Source organism: Sarcophilus harrisii, chromosome 2 (genome assembly GCF_902635505.1).
Source record: "Sarcophilus harrisii chromosome 2, mSarHar1.11, whole genome shotgun sequence".
Classification (NCBI taxonomy): domain Eukaryota; kingdom Metazoa; phylum Chordata; class Mammalia; order Dasyuromorphia; family Dasyuridae; genus Sarcophilus; species Sarcophilus harrisii.
In genome coordinates, this window is record NC_045427.1 from 567,525 (window position 1) to 591,121 (window position 23,597).

At 58.5% G+C, this 23,597-nt stretch overlaps 1 protein-coding gene across 1 annotated transcript in view; it reads left to right on the forward strand.

Annotated features, from left to right (window-relative positions):
• The first annotated feature begins 1,311 nt into the window (after positions 1-1,311).
• The window catches only part of ITSN2 (intersectin 2), a 41,441-nt gene continuing 19,155 nt past the window's right edge, over positions 1,312-23,597 (forward strand). Inside the window, exons 1-14 of the mRNA XM_031954087.1 lie at positions 1,312-1,552; positions 1,827-2,114; positions 3,526-3,729; positions 3,810-3,906; positions 4,349-4,488; positions 6,121-6,184; positions 6,754-6,891; positions 8,961-9,046; positions 9,301-9,551; positions 12,466-12,615; positions 13,141-13,281; positions 13,467-13,554; positions 15,524-15,663; positions 16,089-16,169. Of these exons, the coding sequence (XP_031809947.1) occupies positions 1,312-1,552; positions 1,827-2,114; positions 3,526-3,729; positions 3,810-3,906; positions 4,349-4,488; positions 6,121-6,184; positions 6,754-6,891; positions 8,961-9,046; positions 9,301-9,551; positions 12,466-12,615; positions 13,141-13,281; positions 13,467-13,554; positions 15,524-15,663; positions 16,089-16,169 (2,109 nt within the window). The remainder of the gene's footprint in view (positions 1,553-1,826; positions 2,115-3,525; positions 3,730-3,809; positions 3,907-4,348; positions 4,489-6,120; positions 6,185-6,753; positions 6,892-8,960; positions 9,047-9,300; positions 9,552-12,465; positions 12,616-13,140; positions 13,282-13,466; positions 13,555-15,523; positions 15,664-16,088; positions 16,170-23,597) is intronic.

Genomic DNA, 23,597 nt, shown 5'->3' on the forward strand with positions numbered 1-23,597 from the left:
TTACCCCCTGCCCCCAGCTGGCCTTGGGGATAGAATGGAAGCTTTTTGAGGGAACGTCTGCATCCCTCGTGCCCGGCAGGGTGCCCAGTGCCCAGGAAGCACCCCGCTTGCCGAGGGAGGGAGGGAGGGAGGGAGGGGCGCCAGCTGGGCTGGCTGCAGCCCAGGACACTCGGCTCCTTTCCCAGGAGTCACTGTGACTCCCGGCTCCTCGGTCCCTGTCAGGACGCCCCGACCCCACGGAGCGGGACAGGGGAGCTGAGTGACACATCTCTTCTTGTTGCAGATGGCCAAGAGCTGCCAGGCTGGCCCCGCACCATGATGGCTCAATTTCCTGCCATCATGAATGGTGAGACCAAAGGGGGTGTGGGGCGGGGGGCACAGGGGGGGCGGGGCGGGGGGCCAGGGCTTCTGGGCTTCTTTTTGGACTGGGCTCCCTCTAACCGCTGGAGCTGAGAGAGTGGGGCCTGCAGCCTCCGAGGGCCCGCGCTGCTTCCGCCAGCCCAGCCTCCATGGGGCAGCCAGTGGGAGCCCTGGGCCTCTCCCTTAGACCCTCCACAAGGGCACCTGCTATTAAAGCGGCAGCTTCACAAGCGTGGCCGGACCTTGGGGGGACTCCTTCCCGGCCCTCGCTTCCCAGCATCCTGGTTAGTTTCGTCTCTTCCTATTCAATCGATTCTCCCCCTTCTCCCTCCTTCCTCCCCCTCCCCTCCTCCACAGCGGGGAGCTAGCCTCGGGGTGGACATCTGCGCTGTTTGGGCGCATTCTTGCCAGTGTCAGCACCCCCCCATCCTCTGTGCCGTCCGGCCCCGGTGGTCCCTCCCAGGGGGATGCTGGCTCCCTCTGGCGCATCTCGGGTTCCCTTGTGTTCGGGCAGCGTGGATCCCTCGGGGAGGGGACCAAACCGGCAAGGGTTGGGCAGCCCCTCCGGCCGCTAGGGACACATCACGGTCGTCGGTGCCCGGGCGGGACTTCGGTCCTCCCCTGTCCGGGGATGACCGTCCCCGCCTCGACCGGGGACCAGGGAAGGAGGCAGGGCCGGCAAAGACGGGTCCTTGGCTGGGCAGAGGCTGCTCTGGGGGCAAAGAAGGGGGACCCACATGTATGAAGCGCCTCCTGTGTGCCAGGCCTGGGGTCTTCCTGCAACACCCTGGCAAGGGAGGGGCCGAGGACCCCCAGGCTCTCACCAGGAGCAGATCTGGCCCATCTCCCTGGCCCCAGGGACTTCCCCCCTTCTCCCGGGGAGGAATGGCCCTTTGTGCTCTAATCAGCCCCCCGGGGTCCCCTGCCACCCGTCGTTCTCATGGATGGGCCATGGATGGGCTGGACGGCTCTTCTTGTCCTTTTTTGGCCGGGGTGACCAGGCGGTTTTCTTCCGCTCCGGCCTCCCGGCTCCTGTTCAGCTGGATTGGTGGCACCTCTCCGACAGGGGCTGGGCTGGGCGGCGCTGCCCGGCGCGGGGATGGCGGCGGTGGAGGGGGGGGCCCTGGGCAGGGCCTCGAGACCCTCCGGGGTGTGAGGCTAGAACAGAAGGACGTGGGGGTGGCTGGAGGGGGTGGGGGGTGGGGGTCTGTTCCGGCTCTGCGGAGGGGAAGGGGCCGCGCCGGTGGGGCCCCTCCCGGGCCGGTGACCGGGGGTCCTCCCACCCCCACCCTCCCCAGCCGGACGTTGGGGTTTCTTCCCTTCGGGCACCCGCCCCGGCCTTATGCGGGGGCGCCGGGGCGCGTGGGGCCCGGGGCTCCTGGGAGGGCCGGCCCCTGGGCCCCTCTCCTTTTTCCCTCCCCCCCTCCCCCCGCCCTTTCCTTTTGTCCCTCCTTTGGCCGTCCCAGTTCCAGGGGGGGGCGGACCCCCGCGGGCCCCGGCCCGGGGCCCCAAAACCTGCGCTCTGGCAGGCTTCCCTCATTCTGGCTGCGCCAAGGGGAGGGCCAGTGCCCTCGTTGTCTCTGCCCTCAGGACGCTGTCGGACCTGAACAAGGACGGGAAGATGGACCAGCAGGAGTTCTCCATCGCCATGAAGCTCATCAAGCTCACGCTGCAAGGGCAGCGCCTGCCGGCCGCCCTGCCCCCAGTCATGAAGCAGCCTCCCGTGCTCTCCCCCTTGGCGTCCGCGCGCTTCGGTACCTCCTGGGGCCTCGCGTGGGCACCATTGGGGGGCTCCAGACCTGCCCAGGAGACGGACGGAGTCAGGCAGCCTCTGGGGGCAAAGCGGAGACTAGAACCCGGCCCCTTCTCCAGCCTTGACTGCCAGGACAGAATCCAGCCCCTTGGACCCAGGGGGCGGGGGATTGGCCTGGGAACCACCCTCTGGGCCAGGACAGCGGGGCGGCCGATGGCCGGGCACAGCTCGGAGGCCCGAGGACCGCAGGGACCTGGAGTTACCCCACTTCCAAAGCACAAAAAGGGAAGCAGAGGCTCGGGCTGCCGTGCGCGCCCTCCTCCCCCTCCTCCCTCTCCGCAGGCCGCATGCGCCCCCTCCTCCCTCTCCGCAGGCTGGTCACCCTCCTCAGACAGGGCTCACTGGACCACACCTAGGGCTTGCAGTGCCCGGGCGATCTCTGGCCATCCCGGGGGGGGGGGGGCCCACCCGGGGGGGGGGGGGGGGCAGATTTTAGGGCAGGCAGCTTCTAAGCCATTGGGCAGTGCTGGGGGAGCTTTTGGGGGCCCCATCGCTTGGGACCCAGTAGCCAGATGTCCCGCCCACAGTTCATGCCGATGGGGTCCTGCGGAGGTCTGGAAATGTGTGGTTTTTGGTCGGGCTGGGCCGAGCCCTGGCTGGGGGTCGCTGCCCAAAGCCCCCACGGAGCCGGGCCCAGGCGTGGCTTTGCCCCTGAGAAGCCCTTCTGGTGGGGAGGGACCGGGGGTTGGCCCCGGCCCCGCCTCCCCTGGAGCCCTCACTGGCCTGGCTGCTGGCCTTGACAGCTGGCAGCCCTGCACCTTCTGGGACCCCGCGGTCATGGAGGCCCCCATGGCTTCCTTGCCCACCTCCCCTCCCCCCCAGGGCAGGCTCACAAGGCGCCCGGGGGCTTTCAGGCCTCCCTGGAGAATAATATTAGGTGTGAGGGTGTGCGTGGCTCCCTCCCCCGCAGAGACCCTCAGTGACCGTCCCACGCCACGTGTGAGAAGGGCAGCCCTGGCTCTGCGGCCCCCCTTTTCTCAGGGCACACCTCCTCTCTGTGAGGGAAGACAAGCGGTTCCCTGGGAGGCTTAGACACGGTTTCCAGAAGTCCTGGTCCCTAGGCCTTCCGGGCCCACTGGGTTCTGCCTCTTGTCTGAGGGGGTCCCCGCCCTGCGGAGAGGGCACCTGAGCCTCTGCTCCCCTTTTGTGTTTTGGAAGTGAGGTGACTTGGGACCCTTGGGCTCTGAGCCCCTTTGTCCTGGCCCCAGCGTGGAGAAGGAGGCGGCGGGTGGTCCTTCCGGCCCCCCGGAGGTGTCCCCGTCTCAAAGGGGCGGCCCAAGGCTGGCCTGGCCGGGGTGTCACCAGGAGCGGGGGCGTTCGGTCTCACTGGAGGCCCGGTGTGTCCCTCACAGGAATGGGAAGCATGCCCAACCTGTCCATCCCTCAGTGTGTGCCTGCGGCTGCCCCCCTGGCGCCCGGCTCCTCCCGGCCCTCCGTCACGTCCCTCCCTCCCTTGGGAATGCCCGCGCCCCTGGTGCCCTCCGTGAGCACATCGTCGCTGCCCAATGGAACGGCCGCTCTGCTGCAGCCCGTGGCTGTCCCCTTCTCCTCAGCAAGTAGGTGCCGGGGGGTGGCGCCGGGGGTCCCCGCCAGGGATTGGCCAGGGACGACCCCCCCTCTCACTGCTTCCTTCCAGCGTTGCCTCACACGTCATCGTACAGCCTCCTGATGGGCGGCTTCGGCGGCTCCTCTATCCAGAAGGCGCAGTCTCTGATCGACTTGGGATCGAGCAGGTACAGAGCACTCAGGGTCTCCTCTCGGACCCGGTCTGGGGGGCCTGCCTCCGCCCTGCTTCCGAGGCTTGGCTCCAGCCCCAGGGTCTCCCCAACTTCCCATGTGGCAGCCGGGCCCGTGGCTTCCCCCTGCACCGTCCAGAGTGTCCTGTCTGGTGTTCCAAGTTAGGAACAAGGGCAGCGCCCCCCCTCCCCCCACCCTGTCAGGTTAATCTTGGGGCTCTTGCGTGGTAAGCTGTGGTCCGGCAGCGTGTTCCTCCAGGATGGCGCAGAGCTCTTTGGAGCCCGGGACACGGCCGGCGACTGTGGGGGCCGAATGGCCGGTTGCACATTGATTCGTTCCAGTGTGTCCGTCACTCGCCCACCCTCCTGAGGGGCATCTCCGGGAGCCTGGGCCCCGGGGAGGCCCGCCCCGCCCTGCAGTGGCTTCTTTTCCCTGCAGCTCCACGTCCTCCACGGCTTCCCTGACGGGGGGCTCCCCCAAAGCTGGAACCTCCGACTGGGCCGTCCCGCAGCCCTCAAGACTCAAGTATCGGCAGAAGTTTAACAGCTTGGACAAGGGCATGACGGGTTACCTCTCAGGTGAGCGAGAGCGCGGCCTTCCGAGGGCTGCCCTGGCGCCCCATGGCCGGGAGCTCCCCTGTTAGGGGCCAGGAGATCCGGGTGGGAATCCGGCGGAGGAGTCCTAGTTCCTCGAAGGCCAGCGGGCCCTCCTCCCGAGACCATCTCGCTGTGGCGAGTGTACAGAACCTTCCTGGGATACCCTGGATGGGCCCACAGGCGGCCTCAGCAGCAGGCCATGGGGGGAAACAGCCCGGGCCCCGGCGAGGAGGGGGAGATGCCAGCCCCCAAAGCTCCCGTCTCTGGGGAGCACACGGCTGAGCCACTTTGGGGGGAGCGGGTGAAGGGGAGATCTTAAGCGCCTTAAGAGGGGCCAGAGAGACAGTTGGCTACGCAGACCTCTGCAGCGGGAGGAAAACTACAGCAGGGGGTGTCCAAGGGAAAGGGGGGGGCCGCGTTTTGGGGAGCAGGGGCATTGTCTTGTGCTGAGCCTTCAATGCTGCAGGACATCGGGGACAGCTGCCCAGCAGGTTGTTAGGCTGGAGTCTGGGAGAATTTAGGGTTACACCGAGACCCTCGGGGAGGGCAGCAAGAGTGGGATGAGGGCTGGGGTGATGGACTCACGGCGGGCAGCGATCGCTCGGCAGAGACCCCCGGGGCAGCGGTCCGCCTTGAATCAGTTTCCAGGGCACCCTCCAGAATGGGCATCGAAAGCTCTTGCTGCCTTTCCCAGGTGCCATCGCATACCCTGCTTGGGCCAGCCTCTGGCACCCCCGATTCTTCCTCGCTCCCTGGCACCTACTTGCCAGTGGCAGGGGGAGGCCTCTGCGGGGCACCACCAAGGGATGTGGCCCGTGACCTCGGAGCAATGGCCGACCCTGCCCCCAAACCTTACTGGGGGGAGCTGCTCATCTGTCCAGGGCCGGGGATAAAGGCCTGGGCACATCCTTGCTGTGGGCTGGGATCAGCGGGTGTGGCTGTGGAGAACCCCTGAGGGCTGAGGGAGCCCCTGAATCTGGGGAAGGGGGGAAGGGGGACGGGGCAACGGCGTGACAGGCTCTGAGGCAGAGGGAGAAGCCGGGGGGAGAACCGGGCGGTTGGGAGGAGCTCGGGCGACAGCAGGATGGCCGGCCAAGTGCTCGCTCGTGCGAACCGTCTGGGCCTGGAACCCGGGCGAGTGGCAGGCACGCTCAAGTCAGCACCAGCTCCGTGCCAGGAAAGAGCCCCCCGGCGACTGGCAGAGCTCAGAGCAGGGAGAGGAAGCCCAGTGACGGGCCTGGGACGGGGTAGACGGAGTCAGCCCTGCCAGCTGGCTGCAGGGGACAGCCGAACTCTAGTCCACACTGTGCCCAGGAGAACTGGTGCCTGCCTCTGATCCAGCCCGTTCTTGCCTGGGGACCAGGCCCTCCCTTCCTGATTGCCTCCAGACCCACCGAGCCTGGGTGCTTGCCCCCAGATAAGCTGAGGGGCTCCCCCTGCCCCTAGGGATCTGGGGAGGGGCTGGCCTTTAGCCTGCAGGTGGAGCTCCCGCCACGGGCCAGCCCTTGTCTCTCAGGCTGGCTGGAGCCCTGGGAGTCATCCTCGGGGGAGCCTTGCCCGGCTCGTCCCCTCAGGGCTGGCTTGTTGACCCCACATTCTGCTTTTCTCTGCCAGGTCTGCAGGCTCGCAACGCTCTGCTCCAGTCCAACCTTTCCCAGACCCAGCTGGCTACTATTTGGTAAGTGTGCGGGGGAGTGACTTGAAGGAGCAACCCAGGGCCTTTGAGAACTAGGGAGACCCTTGAGTGGAACCTCTCTTTTTATGTCAGAACCCCCCCAGAACTCCCGCTCAAGGACACGGCCCAAAAACGGTCTCGAGGGCTAGGGCCATAGAACGGGAATCTGAACAGTCTTCTCTGACTCCACACCCATGGTCCCGGGAGCCGGTCACCGGGCATATCTGGGCCCGGCCCTGGGACTTCTTGAGAAGGAGGAGGGGGTTGGCCCAGAGACGCGAGTGGGCGCCCCGGGATGAAGGCCAGGGAGGCCCCATGGTTCAGTGGCCAGTCATGGCGGGTCCCGGGGCAGTCCTGGGCTCCGTTAGCCCCTCGGCTTCTGGAGGGTGGGCAAAGCAGCTTTTCCTCGTGCTTCCTCTGACTGCCCAGGTGACTCGGGTGTCACTGAGCATCCCGGACCTCAGGGTCTGAGCCCCCATCACAGGCTGTTGCCCCAGGAGGGCGGCGGCGCCTTTGGGTGGCTGGTCTATTGCCCTCATCAGGGCCATTCTGTCTCACGCCTTTTCCTTCAGGAACTTGGCCGACGTGGATGGAGACGGGCAGCTCAAAGCGGAAGAGTTTATTCTGGCCATGCATCTCACAGACATGGCCAGAGCCGGGCAGCCGCTGCCCCTGACCTTGCCTCCGGAGCTGGTGCCGCCTCCTTTCAGGTGAGCACGCTGCAGACCCTGGGGAATTGGCTGTTGCCGGGGTGACCCTGCCCTAGCCTGGGGGGGAGGGGGGACCACGAGGCAGCTGAGGGAGCCATGATCAGCCACCTCCCAGCTCAGACCCTGGCTCTGTCCTCGCTCTCGGTGAGACGTGGTTTTCCTTGGAGGAGTGAAGGCCATGGGAGGGTATCTCTCTTTGTCTACCCCCGGCCAAGGCCCACGGTGGGCCCTCGCATTTGTGTGGCTGGGCGCTGTGGGATGGCCCAAAGAGGGGTGACAGGGGCCCCGGGTTAGACCACGGGCAGGCAGCAGGTGGCGGGTGGGGAGCAACCTTCCCTTGCCAAGGTTCTGTACCTACAGGCCCCGTCGCTGGGCGCCTGTGCACACTCCCTGCCCCCTGAAGTGCCTGAGGCTGCCGGCCTCTCCCTGGGCTTCCCCAGAACTTCTCACAGCCTCCCACCTTCCAAGTGAATGGGTCGGCCCTGGCGCAGGCAGCTTTGGGCCCGGGGAGTCTGTGTGTCCTCGGGGCCCCCGTTTCTCTTTGTCACTTCCCAGGGCTTCCCATAGGACTCTTGCAGCTAATAAGATATAAGTTCAGGGAGCCCTGGGTTTGGTCTGGGCCGTTCATGTTCCTACTTTCTTCCGGCTCAGACTTAAAACTTTCGCCATGTCCAGTCTTGGCCGTCGTGGCGGGCGCTGCCCTCGGCCCTTTGGAACACGGGAGGGCTCGCCTTTGGCAAGGCCCATGCCCAGGCTGCTGTTGCCAAGTCTGAGAGACTGGCTTCCCAGAGCGGCCCCCGAATCTCCCCCAGCCCTCCATGGCGTCAGCGTCCCCATCTTCCCATGATTCCTGTTTTTCTCTTTGGTCGTCTTTGCCAGATTGGGGGACGGGAGACCGGAGGCTTGTTTGTGTGATGGATGATCTGGAGCCTCCTGTTATTTGATGATTGGTCTTACTTGTTTTCTCATGAAAACTGCCCGCTGGCATCTTCTGGCCACTTTTTTCTTAGGGGGCGACGTTTCTCCTTATTTATTCCTACAGTTTCTGTAGGTTTCGAATCTTTCTCGAGACGTTCCCCGGAAGCTTTGTTCTTTAACCCGTTAACTTCGTTCTCTCAGCTTGTGCTGCATTGGTTTTGTCCACATTCGATGCCTTTCATTTGGGACAGCACAGCTGCTGGGGGGGCGGGGCGCTTCCTGAATTCATGGGGAGGGGGTCCCCGGCAAGGTGGAGAAGCCCCGCTGCAGCCGGGAGCATCGGAAACGCGCGGGCGGACCCGGGTGCTTTTGGAGGGAGGGGACAAGAGGACAGACTTGGAGCCAGTTCTCATGGGGTGTAAGAAGCTGGGCTAAGCTGACAAAGACACTTTCGTTTCTCGCCACAACCCTGTGAGGAAGGCGCTGTCCCTGTCCCCATTTTACAGCTGAGGAAACTGAGGCAGAGGCAAAATGACTGGCACAGGGTCCCATAGCTGGCAGATCTCTGGGGCAGGATCAGAATTCAGGCTTCCTAACCCCAAGGGCAGCGCTCTGTGCCCTGCACCCCCGGACGTTGAAGAGTCCACCGACTCTTCAACCCTTCAACCCCTTCAACGAAGGGGAGCCCCAGCTGGCCCGTGTCTTGGTGTCTGTGCAGCTTCTGGGGACCCAGAAATCCCTGGAGTGCGCCACGCCGGCCCTATCCTTAATCACCAGATATCGAGAGCCCCGGGGCTGAGAGGCAGAGGGTCACTCTGTGGTTCTTGATGGCTCAGCCCAGGACGCTGCCCGCCAGGGCCCATTGTGCCTCGACCTTCTCATAGAGGTTGTGGAGAGAAAGTTGGGAGAGCAGGGGGCTGGGTACGGAGTCGGCCGCGTCATCCGTCTGCGTCCTGATGGCCGTCAAGTCCCCAGCCACGAGGGGAGAGGGAGAGTCCTGGGAAGCCTTCTGAGGTCCTGGGCAGGATTTACCGGCAAAGACCCCCTCGCGCCCTACTCCCACGCGCTTGGGGTCCGAGGGCCCGCCCCAGAAGCTTTCCAGAGAACTCAGCTACAGAGATTGTCTCCAACCGCTGCTCATTTTTTCCTAGAGGAGGAAAACCTGCTGATTCCCTCAATGGAGCTCAGTCTTGCTACGAGAGAACCCAGGAAGAGCCACCCCAGAAAAAGTTGCCAGGTACCGTGCAAGCCGCGTGGTGGGCAGTCTGTGTAGGATGGGGTCAAGGGGGCGGGTGTCTGGGAGCCAGCACGGAGAGAGCGTGGGAGCAGCCGCCTACGTTGGTGGGGGTGGCCACGGGGACCCTCCATGGGCTGCAGAGAGAAGTCCACATGAGAGCCACGGCCTGACCTGGGGTCCTTGTGAGGGGGCGGGGGAAGAGGATGCTCGCAGCTGGGGGCTTCCGGGCATTCACGCTGCTGTCACCTGTTTAGTGACCTTTGAGGACAAGCGCAAAGCCAACTATGAGCGTGGGAACCTGGAGCTGGAAAAGCGGCGGCAGGTGCTGCTGGAGCAGCAACAGCGCGAGGCCGAGCGCAAGGCGCAGAAGGAGAAGGAAGAGCTGGAGCGCAAGCAGCGGCTGCTGCAGGAGCATGAGTGGCGGCGGCAGCTGGAACTGGAGAAGCAACGGGAACTAGAGAGGCAGCGAGAGGAGGAGCGCAGGAGAGAGGCGGAGAGGCGGGAGGTAATGGGCTCAGTGCTGCGCTGGGGCTTCCTTCCCGGGGGCTCAAGGCTTCCTCCCCAGGGGCTGGGACACAGGCGGGGCTCGGCACATTTGGACCAACTGCCTGACACGTGGCCCCCAGACTTGGAGTGGGAGTTCCCTTGTCCCCAACAAGTCCCACCGTCTCAGGGCTGGAAGGGCCCTGGGGTGGCCTGGGCCTGGGGAGCTGGCCCCAGGCGGTCCGGGCTGCCGCCACTGCGACAGAAGCTCTGAAGGAACACGTCTTTATCCATGTTTGCCCTTGAGCAGCCCCCAGCCTCTGTTCCTCTTTCTCATCGCTGGCGGGTCCCGGCACTGGCTCTGTGGCTCTGAGTTTGTGGGACTCTTAGCAGCAGAGGCTGCTGTGGGACCCCATGCCGACTGCTTCAGGCTCCATCCCTGATCGAGGTCCATGGCGGGGTGTCCTTCGGCTGGGTCTGTGACATTTCTCTTCTCCTTTGGTTTGTTGGCCTTGGAAGGAAAGCCCAAGCTTGATCAGGCTGCAGTGGGTGACCTCACATCATGTTCCTGCAGTGCTACCTTCCATTGCCCTCCTTCATTCCCTGTGCCCGATTCCCTTTCCTCTCTGTCGGGCCCCTGTCAGGACTTCATTTTTGAGAGGGGCCCCTCACCCGTTTTGAGACAAAAAATGATCATCTGTTAAGTTGAGAAGACTTTAGCCGCTGTGCTCTGGGCAGAAGATTACAGCCCTCTTGTCTCCTTCTGTCTCTGCCTCTGTGGCTTTCCCTCCACGTGTTCTTTCCTGATCTCTTCCCAGACCCCCTCCCCTCTCTCCGGATTTGTCCATTGCCTTTGGCCCAAGGGGCCCTCAGCAGCCTCCACCCTCCAAATCTCAAGGCCGCCCCCCACCAGTTAGCTCCTTGGTTCGGGTCTCCCAGAACATGTGCCCCTATCCTGTCTGTAGACATCAGAGGCACCGAGTCAGGTCTCTCACCTTTGCTTTTGGTTTCGAGCTCTTTAATGAGTTTTAGACTAGCCAAATACTTTCCCAGGGCTCAGTGAGGCAGCATTTACTACAAGCCCGTGCTCCTTTCCTCACCTTCTCTGTTTACATGTGTGTAAAGCTTGGGGAAGGATGCTGAAGGCCTGAACTTCACTTGCTGTGTGAATGATGGGCTTGGGGTTGGGGGACAGTCACACATAAAGTGGGAAGGTGGAGGGGAGTGGCCTTCATTAGAGCGTACTTGGCTTTCTCACCTGTATTTGAATCATCATCCCTTTCTCAGATGCCACTTTCTGACCCCAGTATGTGTTCCCAAATCACCGTCCAGTAACCCAAGATGAAACCCTCCTGCCCCCAACCTTTGGATCTTCTCTCCTGTTCCCAGCCAGGTCTTTGTAGGGACCCCGGCAACTAAGCTCACTCAGGCTTTGAGTGAGTGACTCTCAGCCACTCCCTGGACACTTACCCAAAGGAGTGAGACCACAGACTGCCTGTCTCTTGTTTGCAAGGTCCCTGCTTAGAAAAGGTTCCTCCATCTGCACATTTGGCAAAAGTGTGTGAGGACCAGGTGAAGTCTCGGTCTTCCTTCTGCTGATGAGAATTCGTTCCACTTTACGGTGAATGTGTGTCCCTCACCCTAATACCTGAAGGCAGCATCACCGATCGGGGGTGTTGTCTTTGGTGCAGAACACTGTCCCCAGGGGTCTTCCTTTGTCCTACTCACTCTCCGAGAGCGCCGTTCTGCCTGTGAGCCCGGAGAGGTTTAGGCACTTGCCCAGGCTCCCTCAGCCGGGATGAAGCCAAGACAGAAGAACCCGAGCCCCGGCGTGTCTCGTGGTGTGAAAGCCAGATCTCCACCCACTGCCTCTATCCATTGTCTGTCAGCGACCAACTGATAATGCCAAGAAAATACTCATTTCCGTGAGACCCCAAACTGCCTTCCTTTTTTGGAGCTCAGAATTGGCTGCAGCAGCTTCATCGAGCTATTTCTGCACGTGAGGACTTGGGGCCCTTTGTGCACAATGACTTAAGGGCTATCAAGTGGTAGGAGGAGCCTCTTGGCCCCTTGGTAGGAGTGCAATTTCTGGTAAACTTGGTGCCCCTGGAGGAGGCCCAGGCCCAGGTCCCATTCTCCTAAGCCGATCTGTGTGTGGATTTTGATCTTAAAGAGTGATTAGACTATCTGCTAACTAAGGTTTGCAGTCTCAGCCTCATGTCAAGTCAGCAAGTATTGATTAGGTTCCCACTGGGCACTAGGAACTGGTGACCAAAGGAGCAATGCCGGCCCTCCTTGCCAGGGCCTGGTGGTTTCACCTCTGCAGCCCCTCTAGTTGGTTTCATCTCTGACATGCCCCCTTTTGCCCTCTGACACTGCTCCCACCCTGGTACAGACCTTCATCCTGTCATGCCTGGACTATGGCAGTAGCTGCTGGGGAAGACTGGCGGGGTCAGTCTGCCTGCCTCAAGTCTGTCCTGACTCTAGTTGATATTCTACCCCCCAAAGTGACTGCAAGTCCAACTATGTCATCCCCTGTGCAAAAAATCCCAGCGGTTTCTTAGCAAATGCTTCTGACAACTTGTGTATTGGGGATGGGGCTCAGGCTTAAAATTTGGCTTATTTCCCTTTTCTCATGGATAGCAGACCCTCATTTGACTTTGGATACAAAGATTTTTTTCCCCCTCAATCCCACATTTTATCTTCTGGTTCTGTCTATGTGATTTCATTCATGCAAAAAAGTTTCAGTTTCAAGGAACCAAAATGATTTCTTTTCTCTTTTGGTTAATAACTCAGCCTGTTGCTGCAAACTGTTTATAATATGACTCTTCGGTTGCCTCTTCTTTTTGAACTCACTGTGGTTTGCAGTGTGAGGGCCTTCACACTTTAAAACCTGAGGATCACTTGTCGTCAGTCATTTTGTTTCTTTCTTGCAGGCTGCAAAACAAGAGCTGGAGCGTCAGCGCCGATTGGAATGGGAGAGAATTCGCCGACAGGAGCTTCTCAGTCAGCGGAATAGGGAACAGGAAGAAATCGTCCGGCTGCAAGCAAGGAAGAAGAGTCTGCATCTCGAGTTGGAAGCGCTGGTGAGAGCTTCGTGTTAGGGTGTGCTGGTCAGCAGAGAGATTGGGGCAGGAAAGGAAGGAGATCATCAGCAAAGGGGTGATCATTAAATCCATGGGAAGTGATGAGCTTCACCCTGGGAACCAGGATGGAGGAGAAGAGAGAGGGGCCAAAGGATCTTGAGTGAGGAGAGATAGGGAAGGGCTTCCAGGGTTTCTTTCAGGTCCTACCCAAGACCCTTCCCCTGACTACTTCCAACTGAGAGAGAATGCTGAACACTGAACACTGAGACTGTTTTTTGTTCTCCATTTTCTGTTGTTTATTACCTCTTGTTACTATTTCTATCTTCCTCAGACCGTGAGCTTCTCCAGGGCAGGGGCTGTCTTTCTCAGTGTACCGCTCAGCACCCATTAGGTGCTCAGTTTGTCAGATCTGTCTGTCTTGTAATGGCATTTTCCCATTTAGTTTCATGATGCTCTCTTCTTCTGAGGAAGGCTCCTTGTCCTATTTTCCTACCCTAATTGCTGGCTCCCTTGACCTTTGGACAGAATGGCAAACATCAGCAGATCTCAGGGAGACTCGAGGATATGCGGCAGAGAAAACAGAATCGGAAGAGTGAGTTGGATGTCCTGGACAAGCAGTGTGACCTGGGGGTCCTGGAGATCACCCAGCTTCAGCAGCAGCTCCAGGTGCGTCCCCTGGCCCCGGCCTGGGGCTGCCCTTCAGCGTGTGCCCCCTCCCCTGCTTTGGGGCTACATGTTGCTTTCTGTTTTCAGGAGAGCGGGAAAGGGAGGGCTTAGATGGAAGCAATCAGACACCAGCGTGGAAATATGGCACCTCCCCAGTGAAGGGTTGCTTTTCTTTTTTCTGAAAGGAGTCTCAGAACCAGCTTGTCTATCTGGTACCGGAGAAGCAGCGCTTACAGGACAGGGTTCAGCACCTGCAGCCGGACAGCGCAGCCCGTGAGTCTCCTGACTGGCCTCCCCAAGGCCTCCCTCCAGCCCTGCCCTTGCAGGCCTTTCCCGACACACTTTCTCCTATTCAGTTCTCTCCAGCCCTCTCCCCCCACCCCAGCTCCCCGTTAAAAAAGCAGAAAGCCATTCCCTGGTAAAACACAGGCGAGCCGGCTCAGTGAAGCTCTTCTGGGCCATGCCTGGGACGCTAGATCTCCAGCCACCCAGAGCACCCCTGGGCTGGGGATTTGTCTGTGTGGAAGCCGGGCCTGGAAAAGCTTCCCTCGGGTCCCTGCATGTGCCCCAGTGAGTGGTCCTCAGGAACCTTTTGTGTAGACGCAGGCACAGGCCTTTCTTCCCTCTCTGTGGGCCTGGGAGCCTGCGCTCAGTCCCCTGCCTTCAGGGCTGCGGTTCCAGACCAGGCCTCTGCTCTCTGTCCTCATGCGTCCACCCTCAAGGACTCACCAATCTGATGGGTGTGAGCAGGGCCTCCCAGCTCCTCGGATTTGGGGCTCCCTGCTTAGTGAGGAGTGAGTGACTTGGAGCCAATTTATTTCTATGCTGTTGATGGCTGGACTTCTTCCTTTGACAGCTGCCCACTCCTACCCTTTGGGCAGGTGTCAGTTGGCTAATGGCCTTCAGCTGATCAGCTGCATTAACGACAGTGCTATGTTTGGGAGCGGCGACCCCTGTCAGGCTTTCAGGACATGGTTCCCAATTAACTTTCCCTTCTGCTTTGGGTGGCATTGACTTTGTCCTTAGTGAACCTTTTAAATTGTGTGGGACGGAAACTGGTCACTCTGTCTTCTCCAGAGGCCACCAGGCCTTGGCTCTGGCCCTTTGTTTCTTGTGCCAGACGGTCTCTCCACAGCCGGCATCTGTGAGGGGCTTGTCTTGGTCTGGGGCCCGAGGCTTCGGGCCCCGTTAATGGCTCTGAGTGCCCTGGAGGCTGGGGTCCTTCTGCCTCGGGAGGCCCTGCCTAGGCCCCACTTCAGCTGGCGTGGCGGCGTTCCTCAGGGAAAGGGCTTCTTCTGGCACGCAGCTTCTCCTGCTCGCTTTCTCCTGGCCCTCGGCTCCTTTCTGTGAAGCTGTGAAAGAAGAAAGGAGGGAGGACAGAGGGAGGAAGGAAGGAAGGAAAGGAGGGAGGAGAGGGAGGGCAGACCCCAGTTCCTCCTTAGAGATGCTCACTCGCTTTGTGGCCCTGGATGAATCCATAGACTTGTCGGGGCCTCAGTTTCCTCCTCTCTAAAATGGGGGTGAGACCAGCACCTGCCTCACAGCACCTGACAAAGTGCTCATAGCGCTGCAGAATTTCTAGTTGATATCATCAGTGCTTGATCTCCACCACAGAACCCCCGACTTAGCCTGATGAGCTGAACTTGCAGGAGCGCCCCTCGCTGCCCCTCTGCTGGGCCCCCACTCTTTCTGGCCCATGGTTTGTCCTGACCCTTCTTGTATCTCCAGGACCTCGTATGGCCTGTGGCACATTGTAGGTGCTTAATAAATGCTCCTTCTCCCCTTTGGAGACAATCAGGTTTAAGTGACTTTCCCAGGGTCATGTAGCTAGTGAGTGTCTAAGGCTGGACTTGAACTCAGAGCTCTCTTTTCTGTGCCTCCTTATGTCTGAGCTCAGGGAAGGTTGTTCTTGGCCCCATCCGCCTTTCCCTGGTGCCTCCCAGCTGCCATCAGGGCCCGGGAGGGGAAGAGCATTTATAGAGCACCCTCTGTGTGCCAGGCACTGGTCTGGCTCCCTACAGATCGCCTCTGGTTTGTGAGAGAGGCACTGTGACGATGAGGAAACTGAGGCTCTGCGGCCCGGTGCTGTCTGCCGTGTGCTGGCAGCCCTCCCTCTGGTGTGGGCTCAGGAGAGGCGGCCCCGGCCTGGGAGCTTCCCTGCCACTGACACAATGACCCTGTGGGCGCATGTGTGTGTGAGTGCCCGTGTGCAAGTGCCCATGTGTGCCCGCGTGCGTTTCAGACCTGGGCATCGGCGCTGTCCACAAGAAGGCCCTGGAGAAGGAGGGCCTCTGCCAGAGACTGAAGGAGCAGCTGGACGCCCTGGAGAGGGAAACGGCTGCCAAGCTCTCTGAGATGGACGCCTTTAACCAGGAGCTAAAGGTGAGTCCTCAGAGGGTCCAGGCCCCGCGGGAGGAGCCCCCGGGCTGGCTGTGCATGCTCGGCGGGCCTCCGGCCTCACCCCTTTTCTGTTGTGGTCTCAGGTTGGTTTGTGGAGGCTTTTGGAGCAGTTCCTGTGGAGGGACCCCGGCCCCCCGGCCAGGGTGAAGGGAAGGGGATGCTGGGGGAGCGATGGCAGATTCCCCCCTCGGGCCAGGGGCCTGGGGGCTGTGTGACAGCGGCGACGGCCGGCAGCCCCTGGTCTTCTGCATGAGCGAGGCCCGTGCGGGGCCGTCGGGGCGGAGGTTGGCTGCCGGCGCGGGCGGTGCGCCCAGGAGCAGCGGGAGGACTGCATGAGCGAGGAGAGGACGCAGAGGGCCTTGCAGGGCCGCGGGTTAACTGGGCTTTTTGTCTGCCTTATCTTTCAGTGTGTGACTGTGGATGACTCTATGCTGCGGTGCCTTTTGTCCCTGCTCAGCTGTCTCCACCACCTCTTCCTCTTACTTAAGGTTACTTTCCGCCGCGGGCCCGCTTTCTTGGAGCGACGTCCCGGCTCTCTGCGCCCTCCCGCCGCCCAGTCCGTGGGGACCTCTTTTCTTTCTGCTCGCTTTCCTAGCCTTCTGTGCTCTGATGGGCTGGGCCCGAGCCACAGGCCCGCTCTGGGGGCTCGCTTTCTCTTGCCTGCCCCCAGCTCCCCACCTCTCCGGGGCCGAGAAGGCTCAATGGGAGCCGGCATCGGGGGTGAGTCAGTGTTTGAGCCAAAAGCGGGGCTCGGGGGGCCTGGGGCCCGGCCTCCAGGGGCAGCGTGTGGTTGGTCAGGTAAGACAAAGACGTGGCCGCCCCCTTGGACGGCGCCTTTCCTGGCCAGAGACTTCCTTTGTTGCCCTCCCCTCCTTCCTGATGCATCCCTCGCGCCTCCACCCTTCACCCGGGCTCCCTCCAGGCCCAGGGGCCGCCTTTCTGGGAGTGAATGGGGCCCTTCCTGCCTTCAGAGGGCTTTTCTTCTAACGAGGGGGGGAGTGACGTTGCTCAGGAGGGGCTGCTTCCTGTGTCCACGGCGGGTGCCTAAGCATGGCTGGCTCCTGGGCAGCCCCTGTGGGAGTTCTGGTGGCTCAGGTGCCATGTGGTGAGGGACGGCAGCCCTAGAGCGGAAGCGCCCGCCCTTCTCCCCCAGTCCTGTGGGCTCAGGGTCGCTGGAGCAGAAAGTCCTTGAGGGGAGGAACTTGGGCCCGTTTGCCCATGGCCAGAGGAGAGGTGGAGGCCGGCACTTCTCGAGCCTTTCTCGCTGTTGCGGGGGCTCCGGGGACAGCTCTTTGGCCCCTCCCAGACTCCTGGTCCTCCTTTCCTGATGTCTGCTGCCTTTTGCAGGTGGGGGAGGGAGTAGGCTTGCAGGAAGCCCCTCCAGAGGGCCCCAAGTACAGGCCAGGGTCACCCAAACCCCAGCGGCTCCCATGGCTGCTGGCTCGGCCTCTGAAGCTCCCCTTTCCAGGGTTCACCTCGGGCTCTTCCTGATTGTCCGCGGCCAAGACCCTTTGTCTCCTGACCAGCCGGGCCCAGGCCTGAGTGTGGGACCCGGCTTCGCCTGCTTGCTGCCCATCCCGGCTTCTGCCTCTCTGTGTGTGTGAGCGCGTGCATGTCGTCTTCCCCATGAGACCAAGACCTCAGAGCACTTAGTCGGTGCTTGATCGACCGGTCTCTCAGTCCTCTCCTCCAGTAGGCCCCGCTGTGATCACCAGCAGCTTCCGGCAGAGGTCCCTTGTGTAGATTTTAGCGCAGTGGGCAGCGCCCGTTTGCGTTTGCCCCGGAGGTTCTCCACGTGTTTGTAGCTGCCTCTTCCCCCACTCACATCCTGCTTCCCCGCTCACATCCTGCGCTCATCCTGTGGGACGCCTCCCCAACTTCTCCTCCTTGGCGGAAGCCACTTGCCTGAGCAGGACCTTCCCTCGGCTTTCCCTTTCCCCTCCAGAGTCCTCCATGGGCCTTGTCTCAGAGTGAGCGCTGCCAGCCCCCGAGGGGTTCAAACAGAGGCTTTGGGAGGAAGGGGACCTCCAAGGGCCCGGGTAAAGGTGCCCGTTTCTCCAGATCCTGGATCCCCGCCACCAGTCACACTCGACATCCTGGCTTCCCTTTTGAGCGCTCCTTCTCTCTCTGGGCAGAGACTCTGCTGTTCCCCCTGCTCCCCTGCCGCAGCTCCCGCCACCCTGTGACCTCCTGGCGCGTCAGAAGTCTGCCTGGTGCCCGAGTCGCCCGTGCACAACGGGCCCGTTCGCAGCTCGGGTTTAGCCAGCGCCTTTCAGCTCGGGCACCACTTTTGTGCCTAGCACGTGTCCCTCAGGACATGCTGAAAAGTCACTCGTCCCGCCTTCAGAGGACTTAGAGTCTCTGGGGCGACCACACTGGGGCCAGAAACCAGCACAAATAGAGGGAGGTTGGGGGGAGGGGAAGGGCCCGAGCTACATCGTGAAAGGGCTCGCTGGGGGACCGGAAAGGCGCCTTCCAACAGATTCGGGCTGGAAAGCCCAGAGAGAGCTGAACGTGGAGCGGAACCCAGTGTCTGCACACGCTGTTTGGTTGGTTGGCTCGTCTGTCTGTCTGCCGCCTTTTTTTTCCTTTCTCCTTTTGATGTGGTTTTTCTCAAGCAGCTGCTCAGTATAGAAATCTGTTGAGAAGGATCGCTCATACGTAGCCCACGCTGGATTGCCCGCTGTCCTGGGGAAGGAGGGGCTGCTCCTAACTGACCATTTAGAACATCTCTTGAGTTCCAGGCATCATGCAGAGCCTTTTACAGACATCACCTCATTTGTTCCTCATAACTCTGGGAGGGGTTGATCCCCATCTTACAGTGGGACAATTGTAGGCTTGCCCAAGGGCACACTGCTTGCATTTTTTGGTCTTTTAATAATAGCTTTTTATTTTCAAAATACCACGCAGAGATAGTTTTCAACATTCACCCTCATAAAACCTTGGATTCCCAGTTTTTCTCTCTCCTTCCTCATCTCCCTCTTCCCTTAGATGGCAAGTAATCCAGTATAGATTAAACATGTGCAATTCTAAATATATTTACACATTATGATGCACAAGAAAAAAGCAGATCAAAGAGAAAAAAACGAGAAAGAAAAAAGCAAACAATAACAAAAGTGAAAATGCTTTGTTGTGATCCATACTCCCGAGACCTTTGGAACTGTGTGAAAAGAGCCACATCTGTCAGAATTATCACCGTATATTATTTTCTTGTTGCTGTGAACAGTGTTCTCTTGGTTCTACTCACTTCATTTAGCATCAGTTCATGTGAGTCTCTCCAGGCCTCTCTGAAATCATTCTCCTGATGGTTTCTTATAGAACAATAATATTCCACAACATTCATATACCAGGACTTATTCAGCCCTTCTCCAACTCAGTTTCCTGCCACTACAAAGAGGGCTGCCACAAACATTTTTGCACATGGGGTTCCCTTTACCTCCTTTAAGATCTCTTTGGAACATAAGCCCAGTGGAAACACTGCTGGGTCAAAGGGTGTGCACAGTTTTATAGCCTTTTGGGCATAGTTACAAACTGCTCTTCAGAATGATTGGATTTGTTCACAATTCCACCAACAATGCATCAGTGTTCCAGTTTTCCCCTCCAATCAATCCCCTCCGATCAATAGTCATCGTTATCTTTTCCTGTCTCTTAGCCAGTCTGACTGGTGTGTGGTGGTATCTCAGAATGGTCTTAATTTGCATTTCTCTGATCAATAGTGATTTGGAGCACCTTTTCATATAAGTAGAAATGGTTTTAATTTCTTTATCTGAAAATTGTTCATAACTTTTGACCATCTGCCAATTGGAGAATGGCTTGGTTTCTTATAAATTTGAGTCAATTCTTTATATATTTTAGAAATGAGGCCTTTATCAGAACCCTTGAATGTGAAATTTTTTCCCCAGTTAGTTCCTTCCCTTCTAACTTGTCTACATTGGTTAAGTTTGTACAAAAACTTTATAACTTAATATAATCAAAATTATCTGGTGATCAATAATGATCTTTAGTTCTTCTTAGGTCACAAATTCCTTCCTCCTCCACAGGTCTGAGAGGTCAGCTATCCTATGTTCTTCTAATTTGTTTAGAATCTCATTCTTTCTGTCTAGATCATGAACCCATTTTGACTTTATCTTGGTGTACGATGTTAAGTGTGTATCAATGCCTACTTTCTGCCATACTGGTTTCCAATTTTCCCAGCAGTTTTTGTCAGTGAATTCTTATCCCAAAAGCTGGGGTCTTTGGGTTTGTCAAACACTAGACTACTATAGTCATTGACGATTTTGTCCTGTGAATCTCACCTGTCCCTCTGATGGACTGCTCTATTTCTTAGCCAGAACCAAATGGTTTTGATGTGTAATAATCTCTTTAAAATGTAATATTCTCTTGTTGAGGTTTTCCTTGGGGTCTCTGGGAGCAGCTTCATTTCAGTTCAGTAATCACCACACAAGTAGCCAGGGATTAAAGTCCAAATCCTTTATTGTCTCTTTCCAAGTCTTGTCTCCTTTCCTGGGGCCCGTTTAGTTTTCTTAGAGGCCTCTCTTTCTCCTTGGTTCTGAGAGCTTGAGCTCCTGCACAAAGGTCCTCTGCCAGCTTCTTGAGGTCCTCCTGAACGTGACTTGCTTTCTGTGGGGGAGGCAGGAGGCTCATCATGGTCTCTGTCTTCCAGTTCTGTCTCTCCCTGAGTTTGTCCAACTTTATATGGTCTCTTATCAAAGGTGTGAATCTTGTGGAACTATAGTAAGTACTAAGTACATGTACTGAGCTAGAGAGCTGTTAAGCACCAGGCTAAATAATCATTGTCTCTATCAATTCCCCTGACTTAGCACCTTGTTTCAAGTTCTGGCCAGTAACATTGACGGGCCGCTGCTCTGTAATACAGTTTTAGATCAGGTACAGGGAGGCCACCTTCCTTGACGGTTTTTTCCATTAGTTCCCTTGAAATTCTTGACCTTTTTTTCTACCGAGTGAATTAGCATTTTTTTCTAGCTCTGTGGCATCATTTCTTGGGAGTTTGATTGGTTCAGCCGTGAATAAGAAGATTGATAAAAGTGACAATTCTACCTTAATCATATTCCTTTGGCCTACCCATGAGCACTCGATATTCTTCCACTTTATCAGACCCGACTTTGTGTGGAAAGCCTTTTGTAGTTGTGTTCCGGTGCTTCCTGACTTTGTCTTGGCAGGGAGACTCCCAAATATTCCATATTACCCACAGTCATTGTGAGTGGAATTTCTCTTGCCACGGGGCTGTCAGTAATATGGAGAAATGCTGGAGATTTCTGTGGACTCTGTCTGTGTCCCGCCACCTTGCTGGTTTTCTAGGAGTTTCTTAGTCTCTGCCCCCATCTGCAAAGAGTGGTCATTGGGTTCCCTCCTTTCTTCCAGTCTCCTTTTCTTCTCTTAGTGCCAAAGCGCGCCTTTCTAATACAGTGTAGAAGCAGAGTGGGGATGGGGACCTCTGTGGTACCCAGTGGCTTCCGATTTTCTCCGTTTCATGGCGCTGACGGTTTTAGGTCCCTGCCGGGCTCTTTTAGTCTCTTCAAACAGAAATACAGATAAGAATTGGGCAGATGGAGCTTCCTGGGCCCACCTGTGTGAAAGGCTCATGGTTTGGGGTCCGAGTTCTTAGAGCGCGTGGGCCCCTTGGGAAGGTTCCCTGGGCGGCTGCTACATCCAGAACGGAAATCTCTGGGGAAAACGCGGGAAGCTTGCTTGGAATTGATAAAAAGCCTCCAGGTCTGGAAGGATAGGAGTACCTGAGGCTGTTGGTGGGGGGTCCCGCCCATAGCCAGCGCCTGGAGGAAGCTGGGGGACCCCAGGCCGGGGCAGAACCTTCAGGGGTGAGCAGCGAGTCCAGTCACCCTGGAAAGCATGGCTGCTCTTGGCCCAAGTCCTTGTCTAAAATACCCCCCTGACCTCCTGCTGCTGTGGCCCCTGACCTCCGATCCCTGCTCTCCACCGGAGCAATCTTTCTGGGACAGGGTCGGGCCAGCGCTGCTGTGGCTCCCTCAGAGACTCCTGGCCATGGGTGTAAAAGTGGAATAAAGTGGCATCTCCTTCTGCCTAAACCCCGACTCGGCTGTGACCCGAGTAAAATTCCGGGTTGTCAGAGGCCATGGGGGTCATCGGGGCTTGTGGGAGGCCGAGAAAATAAGCATGTCCATGGCTGCCAAGCAAGCAGGGAAGGGGACAAGATTTGGTCCCGGGGGCTCTGTCCGCAGGGCGACAGGTCCCAGGGCTCGGACCACCAGTGCAGGGTGCCATCACCCATTGTTTCAGCTTCTTGTGGGGACACTGGAGCTGCTGGACGTCCCCTGCTCCCCTGCTTTATAGATGAGAAAACTGAAGGTCAAGGATCCGAGGCTGGCTCTGAGCTTGGGAAGAGGGGGCTTCCTCCCTATTGGTGTTTTTTCTTCTTTATAATATAAATGGTTCTCTCTGGGAGAAAGCAGGTTTCTTGGGGAGGTTTTCTGGAGGCAGCCTTAGTTTCAGTTAATCACTCCAAGTACATCCAGGTGCTAAAAGTTCAGATCTTTTATTGTCTCCAATATAGCCCGGTTAGTGTTTCTTAGAGGCCTCTCTCTCTGCTTGGTTCTAAGAGCTCTTGCAGCTTTGTCCTTTGCCTCTGCTTTCTTCAGCCTCCAGCCAGCACCAAGGTGAATCTGTCTTGCCTCCGAGAGGCTTCTGGCTCTCAGTCTACCAGAGTGCTCTGTGTCTGTCCCAGAGTGCTCCTCTCCGACCCCTGGGAATATGCCCAAGTAATTCTCTCGAGTGGCTCACTGAAGCTCTATTTATGCTGAGTGTAAAAGGTTGATTCTGCCTTCTCCGAGAGTAGGATTATGGGATATCTCCCAGCAGGCTCCCTGGCCCTAAGAGCAAGTTAACTTTTGTGAATCTCCCAAAGGTGTGAACTCCAATGAGTACTTAAATACATTAGTGAGCTAGAGGATTTGCTAAGAACCAGGCTCAATTAGATAATTATTGTCTCTATCAACTCTAATGACTTAACAGTTTGTAAAGATTCCAACTCCTTCCCCCCCCCCCCCAGACCCCAGATGCCCTCGAGGGAGGAGATTCCTCTCTGGTGTCCGGGCAGGGTCTCGGGCTGTTTGCACCGCCTGGGGGCCGCTCCGAGAGAAACCTTTGGAAGGGGAAGGGGATGGTCACTGAGGATAGCGAGAGAGGCCATGGGGTCAGACCACAATGGGGAAAGGCCCAGGTCAGCTTGAGGCTGGTGTCCCCAGTGAGGGGGAGTGTGATTGTGTGAGTGTGCGTGCATGTGTGTGAGTGTGTGTGTGTGTGCATATGTGCATGTGTGTATGTGATTGCCTGCATGTGAGTGTGAGTGTGTATGTGAGTGTGATTGTGTGCATGTGTGCATATGTGCGTGTGTGTGAGTGCATATGTGAGTGTGTGCATGAGTGTCCGCATGTGCATGCACATGTGTGTGTGCGCACGTGTATGAGTATGTGTGTGTGCATGCAAGTGTGTGTGTGCACACAATCTGACTGATGTCAGAGCCCCACCATGGTGGACCCCGGACCACCCGTCCTGCCCCTTGTCCTGGGCCGGCGCCCCCTGCAGGCCCTTCTAGATTCGAGGCCCCCCCCCCCCCCCGAGCCAGCCCGTGGTGCTCAGGGGATCATTGGGGCCTCTTTGGGGGTTCAGTCTTTAACTTTGGGGGGCTCCTTAGTGACAGTGAATGGCACACACAGGGTGACGGGAGGGCTGCTCACTTCCTGCACACAAACGTGACCTGAAGCCAGGGGGCTTCACTGTTTAACACAGGTTTGGGGAGATTTCTTGGGCCTTTGGGACTCTCTCCTTCAGTGGCCTGTGCCGTCCCTGATGCCTCTCCCGGGAGGGAGGGGGCCCCCGGCCCCTGGCCCCCACCCCTGCCCCAGGAAAGCCTCCTGCAG